The sequence below is a fragment of the Egretta garzetta genome, unplaced genomic scaffold (genome assembly GCF_000687185.1).
Source record: "Egretta garzetta isolate BGI_Z169 unplaced genomic scaffold, ASM68718v1 scaffold537, whole genome shotgun sequence".
In the NCBI taxonomy this organism is placed as follows: domain Eukaryota; kingdom Metazoa; phylum Chordata; class Aves; order Pelecaniformes; family Ardeidae; genus Egretta; species Egretta garzetta.
In genome coordinates, this window is record NW_009260134.1 from 227,579 (window position 1) to 236,676 (window position 9,098).

At 37.4% G+C, this 9,098-nt stretch overlaps 1 protein-coding gene across 1 annotated transcript in view; it reads left to right on the plus strand.

Moving 5' to 3' along the window:
- LOC104128755 (sodium channel and clathrin linker 1-like) overlaps positions 1-7,602 on the plus strand; it is a 12,845-nt gene extending 5,243 nt beyond the window's left edge. Inside the window, exons 8-12 of the mRNA XM_009641603.2 lie at positions 2,156-2,221; positions 4,017-4,087; positions 5,335-5,425; positions 5,595-5,686; positions 7,282-7,602. Coding sequence (XP_009639898.2) covers positions 2,156-2,221; positions 4,017-4,087; positions 5,335-5,425; positions 5,595-5,686; positions 7,282-7,495 — 534 coding nt within the window. The 3' untranslated portion in view covers positions 7,496-7,602. The remainder of the gene's footprint in view (positions 1-2,155; positions 2,222-4,016; positions 4,088-5,334; positions 5,426-5,594; positions 5,687-7,281) is intronic.
- The last annotated feature ends 1,496 nt before the right edge of the window (positions 7,603-9,098 follow it).

The window sequence follows — 9,098 nt, forward strand, 5'->3', positions numbered from 1 at the left end:
CGCCGTCCGAACGGAGCCGCCTCCTCGGGCACAGGTCACCGATTCACTTTCTGGTGAAAAGCCTGACTTCGAGTACTCCCCTCAGAAGGAAAAGGGAAAAAAAAAAAAATTTTTTTTTTTTTTTTTTTTTTTTTTTTTTTTTTTGTTTTGTTTTTTTTTGTTAATTTTGGAATGTCTTTCTGTACCATAGAGATTCTGGGTCTGTGTGTGGTCAAACTGAAGGTGGGGGGGAGTGTTCTACCAGTACTGTTAATTATTTTCTGTAATAGTCACCTGAAGTTGAGTGGTCAGATGTGGTCACTGATTCGTCAGGTAAATACACCGCTACAATTGGAAAAGTTCCTTGTTTCAAATATATGGGCAGGAACTTGGGGAATGCAGTGAGTCTGAGTCTTAGTGCATATATATGTATATGTACCCAAAATATGCATGTGCATACAAATAATCATGTTTGAATTGCATGGTTGGAAATCTTCAGTAGAGTTCAACGTCTATGAAAGCTGCTGGAGACTTTTGAATTCTAAGGTGGAAGTCTTTCATGTTTCTCCTGTGTTTGAATCCTGAATTTTGTCTGTAAGATCACAGTGGGATAGTGGGAAAAGCAGTCTCCATTTCCTGTTGTCATTCAATAAAGCATGTATAAACAGATAAAAAAAATTAAGTTCAGCAATTTTCTTCTAATGCTAGCTTGTGTTTAGCAGCCTGTTTCTCTTCTGCTGTTTTTGGGGAAGGCCTTTCAGGAAATCTTAGTTCAGAAAAGAAGCTGTTTTGCTCTGATGAGCTATCTGATGATGCTCAGTGTGTGAAGAACTAATAGAAATTTCGTGCCTCTTTGTACCTCACTACAGGTATTTCTAGGTCTGTAAAGAGATGCTACAAATTTTTAACATTCACTTCCCATTTTCAAGTACGCTAGACTTGTGGGCACAGCTACAGCTCACCTAAGTAACAGGATATTTTTTTTTCACTGATTTTTGTTGTTTTGTGGTAGTAAGTCCACCTCAGCAATATGCTCTTCAATGAGAAATGGGAAAATATCTGTACAGCTATTGTGCTCTGTCAAGTTGCATTATTATTTTAAATAGTAGTTATGGGGACTTTCTTATCTACATGTAGTTCCAACTTTTTGCTCCTGTTCCTTCTATTAGATGATTTCTTGTGTTGCATTGTCAGTTACTGGTAACACACACATAGTAGAGCATGCAGAGCCATTGTCAGCTGTTGGAGGGTTTAGGGCTGTCAGATTCCACTTTTCATTGGTAACTAAATTCTTGGTGGATTTTAATGCTATTGTAACAAGAATGAGGTTGAGCTGCCTTTTATTCTTAAATGCTACTGGTCTCCCACAGAAAAAGACTGTTCAGATAAATAAACTTTTAGGTTTTGCTTTTAATGGAGGAGCAGAAAATAACTATCAGAGGTAAATAGAAATAGCTAAGACAAACTAGAATTAGAATTGACAGAAAGCAAAGATGAAAGAGGATATCATTGTAAGGGCAGGGAATCGTCAACGAGGGAGTTGTTGGAATAGGTTTCTGGCATATACTTGGCCTTGAGGATGTTAAACACAGCAAAACTAGTAGATGTTCCACCTAAGGGACTTGAGTCCCCTCTGCTCTGAAGACATGTGGCATGCTGCAGGTGACTTTTCTGTGTTATGCTAGTTTTCCTAGGAAGACAGTGTTCACATTCGGGGACTCAAGAATTGACTTGAACAATTTTTTGTATGGACACAAGACATCATCTGTGCCAAACAGGAAATGACATGTGTCCGTACAGGCATTTTTTTAATTAAGGGGTATACATCTGCTACTGTGCTTAGCAAAAATCATTATAGTAGCTTCGTAGTCTCTCTGGCTCTTTAAAGTCGCTACCGATGATGTATGCGTTCATATTTTGATAGTAAGTGTGTATGAGTTTTGGAAGGAGGCAGTTTGTAACCGAGTGAAATTCAGGTATGTTTTTCAGTAGTAAATCTAATTTGCCAGATTACTAGGTCAACAGCTAAAAGCAATCTCATTAAAATCTACAAAGACATATTGAATTTCCTGCAACGTATGAATTTTTTTAAAATGTTTCCAGTTGACTATGAAACTCTAATTATATGCTCTTTACGACCATAATGATTATAAGAAGCTCTGAATTTTCTTTTTAGGATCAACTGACTGGCTTTCAACAGTTGACTCGGCAGCTGCATATAGCCAATGAGAAAATAGAGTTGGTAAGTAAAACCTTCTGAACGGTGACCTAGTAAATTATGCTTTTTTCTACTAGAGCCTCAAAGTATAAAAGAAAAGCAAAAAGTCCTTCATACATTCCTGGTTGGAAAAGAACTTGTGCCACTCAGACTTGCAAACTTCTCTAGGGACCAGTGAAAAATCAAGTAGTCATAGCTTTGTTCCTGAACTGCAAAGACCAGGTCAGGGTGGTTGAAAGGTTAGTTCCTTCTTCAAGGAATCAGTGTTAAGCTTACACTCAGAATTTTAGTACATGGTGAGTGTACTTCAGTCACACATTGAAAACCATCTTAACAAAGGAAAAAATTATTTGAATGCTGACCTCTTATGTAGGCTAGCTCTACCACATGTTTATCGTTTCCTAGTTTGGCACTGCTGGCTTCAGTGTCTGTCATTGACCTGTTCAGGGATTTTTCTGTGCTCTCATCATCTAGTGCTGCTTCTGCTTTGATTGGCTGTTACAAGCAAATCAGTAGTAAGTACCTCAAAAAAATAGAATCACTGAATGCTTAAAATCATAAAATTGGAAAGAGATGATGTGGAGAGGAGAGAGTGAAATACATGAACTTTCTGAAGGAGATGAAACAGTTGAGGTTATCATAAAGGTAATGCATTTGTTTGCGTTATCCAAAAAACATTTGGCAAGGTTTTATTACCAAAACCATAAAGATGTCATGGGATAAAGAAGCATGCCCTTTCTTAAACTAACAAACTGAAAAGTAGGAGGTGAAGAGACAGAGTAATTAGTCAGGTTTTTTATTGTTGTGGCAAAACCCCTGTGTTTCCTAGATGTGCTCATGTTAGAGTAGTTCAGCGTATTTATAAATGTTCTGGAAATGAGATTCAGTATTGAGGCAACGGTGTTCACTACTGATGTTAAACTATTTAGGGTAGTGAAAAACTGAAGCAGACAGCAGAAATTTGCAGAAAGATTTCATGATGTTTACTATCTGAGTGAATTTTATCTGACATTTCAGTGATACTAATAAAAGCAAAATAATGCATGTGGGGAAGAGGGAGCTTTCACTTTGGGTACTGTGATGGTCTTGAAATGACCTGTTACTACTCAGAATAGGTATTTTAGAAGTAGGAAGTGTCTGAAAACAATTCTTAGCAACAGTCAAAAAAGCAAGAAGATTGTTAGCAGTTATTCGTAAAGGGGGGAAAGAAGTATGTTGTGCTTCAAGTCCACCATACAGTAGCATCTTGAATGCCACCTGCAGTTGTGGTCATCTCTAATATCTCAGTGTAAGACATTATGTATATCTAAGATCTAGAAAAGGCTAGTAGGGTAACAAAAATATGAAATGATTCTCAAATGAGAAGTCAGTTGAAGGAGAATGACACCTCCAGCAGTATGGCTGGCAGAGAAAAAGTGAAGGAGGAGCAATACCTCGTTGTTTGTCTCTAAACCAAAGGAATTCTTTCCAGCAGTATGTGGTCTGCTGTGGTACTCATTGTGACAAGGTATTCAAGACACCTAAACTAGATGGGAATGCAGATGGTAGGTCTGAGCTATTACAATTCTCATCTGTGGAAGTTCTTGCACTACCAAAATATGGGGAAAGAAAGGGAGGATTAGGTAACATCACTCTGCATTTGCCTTTCTGAAATGCTCTACCTAAACCTTGGCACTTGGAGACCAGCCACAGTGTTTAATAGACCTTATTGTCTATTTTTTTGGTGTTATATGCTGTAGAAATGCCCTATAACAATTTTGAATAGGTAACAATTTTAGTACAATAAGGAACATGTTGCAAATATCTCCTTATTTTGCAGAGTAATCAACAGTTTCTGAAAACTGTAACAGAACAGACTGTGGAACTAGAGCAGCTACGAAAACAACTGAGGTATAAACCAGGCGATAAAAAAATTTATTAAATATCTTTTCTGTAGCTTTTTGTAACCTGCTGCTGTGTCATGGGCCCTGTTTGTACTGCCAACTGACTTGATAGTGATAGTCACAATGGTTTCAGTGAATGCCTCTACAGTTTGTTACAAACGCGTGCATCACTGGTGTGAGGGTAGCATATTTCCAGTTAGTGTTGTTTAGTTCAGCTGTTTCCTGAAATATTCAGCATTTGACCTTTGATTTTAAAAGGAACAAAGTGTCAGTATCACAGCAAAATTGACTCTGAAGATACGTCTTAATTAGAATACAATTTGCTCAAAATCCAGTTACATAATTACTCATTACTGTTCTGAAATTTGAATGTTCAAAGTATTTCAAGTTTTCATGTTTTTAATAAAATTTCCATTCACTGTTTCTCAATAAAGAGCTCTAAACCATCGGCTTTTGGGAAGTTACGAGATAAGAGAAGCGTTAGTTACATTCCTGAAGTATATCAAGGAAAATGAGAAAAATACCTGCTACTCAATTTCATGATTATATGTATTTACAGCTATAGTGTGTTCAATGCCAGTTTATTGTACCTGTTAACTCGTTTAATTAGTGATGGTTGAGGTCAAGCTAAAATTTGATTTCAGTGAACAGTGGATTTGTGGACTGATAATAAAAAGGAAATGGATTCATTATCAGCCACTGATCTTTTACATAGAGCTGCTGTATTTAGCTTTGTGAGTACAACGTAGTACTCTTTTTAAGGTTGCAAGAACATGAGTGTAATCAGTGCCCATAATTAGAGATGCAAAATTCCTCTGAGACCCTCTTTGCCCAAAACTGAGAACACTATGGGGAGAGTACCAATGACAAAGGTCGCTCGTGACCACGGCCAGCCAGATTAAACAGTTACGAAGAGGCTTCTGAGAAGATGACAGCTTGAAAGGAAACATGAAAACATGTTACTGTGGGTGACAGACCTTACAGCGATAGCCCAGCAGTGAAGCTGTGTTTGAACCTGTCAGGAGTCACACCATCGGTGTTGCCACCTTTTCCCATGCCGGTTTAATGAATTTGGTATTCCTCTCTCACTGCCACATAGGAAGAAGAAGAAGGGGGAAACCTTTTCTGCCCTGTAGGAATGGTGTTAGGAAATCTGACTGCCTTTCACAGCTATTTCAAAAAAGTTCTAATGGAGTAATTTTTTTTCCCCTATAATAATGGAAATGTAATTCATACATGGTGTTCTTTATACAGGCAAGCCAAAATAGATGGGCGGACAGCAAATGCTAAGGTTGATGAAATGACCAGATTGACAGAGAAGCTCCAAGGCCAATTGGAGAGAAAGGTATTCTAGGGAAAGGAGTAGTTTTCTCTTGCGATTGAATGGTTAGCCAGTTCTCTGAATGCTGACTTTAAAATAATTGCAAGTTGTTCTCTAACTTGTTTTATCTTGTTAGTTTATCTTGTTTAGGGAAGCTCAGATGATGTCTGGATAATACGTATATTCTTTCTAGGAAGAAGACATGATATCTGCCCAGCAAAGAGAAGCAGCATCTGACAAACGCTTGCAGCAAATGCAGTCTAGTATAAAACAATTAGAAACAAGGTAAAGACAGCTCACTGGGTGTTAATAACGGGATACATGCAAGTGACATAAAATATTACATTTTTTTCAGCCTCTGGGTTTTGCATTCCTGAGCAGTTCTGTTTTCTTATGGTTGGCTGCTCTCTATCTTATTTGTTCTATTCTGCAACCTTTCAGAAAAGCTTATGATATCAGTGTATTTAAAATGATAAACAGAACACTCGATTTTTTTTGACTGTAATGGAGGAAAAAAAGAGGGATGTACATTTTTCGTTCTAGTGCAGACATTCTAGTTACTCGACTCTCGTTAGCTTTAGGTGGAGTTCTAAAGAAAAACATTCACACTGAAATTTGAAAGCGTTCATGTACACGAGCTGGTTTTGAGGTGAATACAGATTTTTCTTTCCACATTAAGTAATATTTGGTTTCAGGTGTTAGTTCAGCAATCTTTATACTCCTGCTAAGGAGTAGAACTTTAATTCCAGCACTATCTACTGCAAGATCTAAGACTCAGTGAGGTTCTTTTGTGTGGGGGGTTTCTTTCCCCCTTCACTTTCCAAGGATATCACACTTAGCTGAGGACAGTGATTTTGATTCGAGTATCACGAACAGTTATTAACATTAGTCAAATAACCTCATAGCTAAGAAGAATTAATAAATTTCTTAATGAAATAATTGTGTGACTGTTCATTTTCCTTTCTTGGTCACAGCCTTGTGAGCGTGATTAGCAAACTCTTCAATAACTCTAGGAACCAAATAACTACTAGTGAACCTTGTGACTATGTGGGCACCTACTGCCTCGAGGAGTTGCACAGACTTGTGTGGCTACCTCTGCTTGATGAATTTCACTGGCCTAAGCATTGTGGAGGCTCTTAAGTTTATTTTAGAATGTCTTGAGGAATTAGTTGGTTTAGTTTCTGTAGGTTTTTGGTTCTACAAAAATTGTGCTTTGGCTCTACAAAAATAAGAGTGGTTGTCTTTCTATGTTTTACTAGAAACATGTTAGAAAGTAAAAAAGCATGGCTGCTTGAAAAGGCAGCTCAAGTGTTGCCAAAGTGCTTGCTGTGGATATTTAGAACCGTGTGCACTTTATTGAACCGGCAGCACTTGCGGAATTTTCTGAGGTTTTTTTGAGGATACCTCTGAGACTCTCTTGCCCTTTCTTGTGCCTGCCAATACTGACAATCATAATTAAACAATAAGAATTTCTGAGCTGTTGTAAAATTACCAGTGGTTTTCTTGTTCTAATGGTATAGCTGCAACTTCATTGCCCACATCCAATTATTCCGTTTCCTCCACAGAGGAAAACTTTATTCCTTCTGGGGCTGTTCTGTTCTGTTTTAATATAGAACATTTTCAGTGATGTATCCCAGGATAGCAACACTCTTCTAAGGATCTTCAGAGATTAGATATCAGAGTTAACTCCTTTAATTCTGTTTCTTTCTAGGACTTGATGAATATTAAACTAAAAGACTCTGTGCAAAAACAAGCAGAAAACCAGGAATGCAGTTTTGGCAATTTGTGAATAAACACTTCCTATTAGTTTAGTTTGAAAGAATTAGTGTCTTAATTAAGCATCTTATTGTTAAATCAGTAAAATTATTACTGTCTTGTAGATTACGTGTTACTGTCCAAGATGCTGAACAGCTGAGAACAGAAAGAACAGCCCTGGAGAAACAAATCAGAGAGCTTCAGACAAAGTATGCTAATCTCGAAAGGGAGAAGTACGATGCTGTTGCAAAAGTGCAAGATTGCATACAGCTCCTAGAAGAAGCTAACCTACAAAAAAGTCAGGTAAGGCAATGGATGAAGATATTTCTTAGATATTAGAATACTTTCATCACTTAAAGTTGTGAAGTGCTTGATGATGTATTCCTACAGGCATACGTGCATACACAACCAAGCTTCTTTTATGTCTGTGGTACTGAAATTAGTAATGCATAAGATAGCAAACAGTGATAACTTAGACTATATTGACAAAGCCTAGGGTTCCGGTCATTACTGGCAGTTAAACTTTTTGTCATACAATATAAATTTCAAAGAATATGTTGATTGCCTGGATAAAGGTGATCTAAGTGAAAATACTGTACCTGAACTTGAACTTTCAAAGATTTTTGACAGAGTTTCTTATCAAATATTTACAAAGAAATTGGGCTGTCAGAAAAAAAGGAAGGTCCTGTTATGAATTTATAACTTACAAATTGTTAAGAAAGAAGAGCTAAAACTAAAGGGACTTTTTTTGTTATGTGATGGACATAGGTCACTAAGAGAGTGAGTTCTGTGTCCAAGTCTTAATTTTTCAGAAGAAATCTGGAAAAGTGACCGAGTAATCAGTGGTTGAAGTCTGCAGTCAGGAAAAAAATTGTGAAGGCATTTATTAGCTTATTATAAAATGGCAGAATAAATTAAAATGTGCCATCCTGGGTGCTGAATTTAGTCTTACCAGTCAAAAACCAGTTTAGGAGATGGTGTGGATGTCTCTTAAGAATACATTCACACTGTCCTCAGTGGTACTTAATACGATGAACAGAATGTTCAGAAAAGATACCTTTAAACATGTAAACATGGTGCACCTTCATCTGCAGTTTTGATCAGTTCATTTCAGCCAAGACATAGGAGAATTAGGAAAGTGCAGGAGGAGTCAACGAAGAAAACTAGACATGTGGAGAGGCCTTAAAACACATTTTATGTACAGTACGTGATTAAAGTGTCATAGGATGATGTGTATGCCAAAAGTATAGATACGAAAACAGCCAAATTCACAACAGGACAATCCACCAAAACTTCCTAAAGAACAGGGTCTAATCCATCAAGTGTTGATGTGTCTATTGATCAAAAAAAGTAGTCACCCTGTTTTCCTAGGCCTTAATTTTCCTGAACTATCTGCTGCCTACCCCTTTAGGAGATGGGATACGGGGCTTGGTAAACTTCTGTCTAATATGGGCTCTTTGTGTTTTAATGCCAAGCTTCAGTTTGAGTCAGGCTTTTGGAAATCTAATGAATTGTGCTAGCTGGCAAGACATAACTTTAATGTACATCTGGTGACTGCAGCCATCACTAAGTGAAGCCCAGTTTAGTTAATGTCTGTGGGAATAAATGGAGAAGCTTAGAGTTGATTCTATTTGGGCTAACATGTTGAACTGTTGAGCAGTTAAGGAGATAAACACTCCCTTTTAGTCTGAAGTTGCTTTTTAAACTTGAGGAGCCTCCTGAGTAAACTAGCTTTTTACTTTTAACTTTTGGAATATTAAAGTTAGTGTTGCTCTTGCTGATTTCAGTTGTGTGACAAAGGAGGCAGACCTGCCTCCTTTTTTCTGACAGAAAAGGGAACTGTCTTCTTTAAAGAGATCCTGCCGACTTCTCACCTGTTTCTAGAATAGATTAAAATATTGACAAAGCTTAGGGTTCCGGTCATTACTGGCAGTTAAACTTT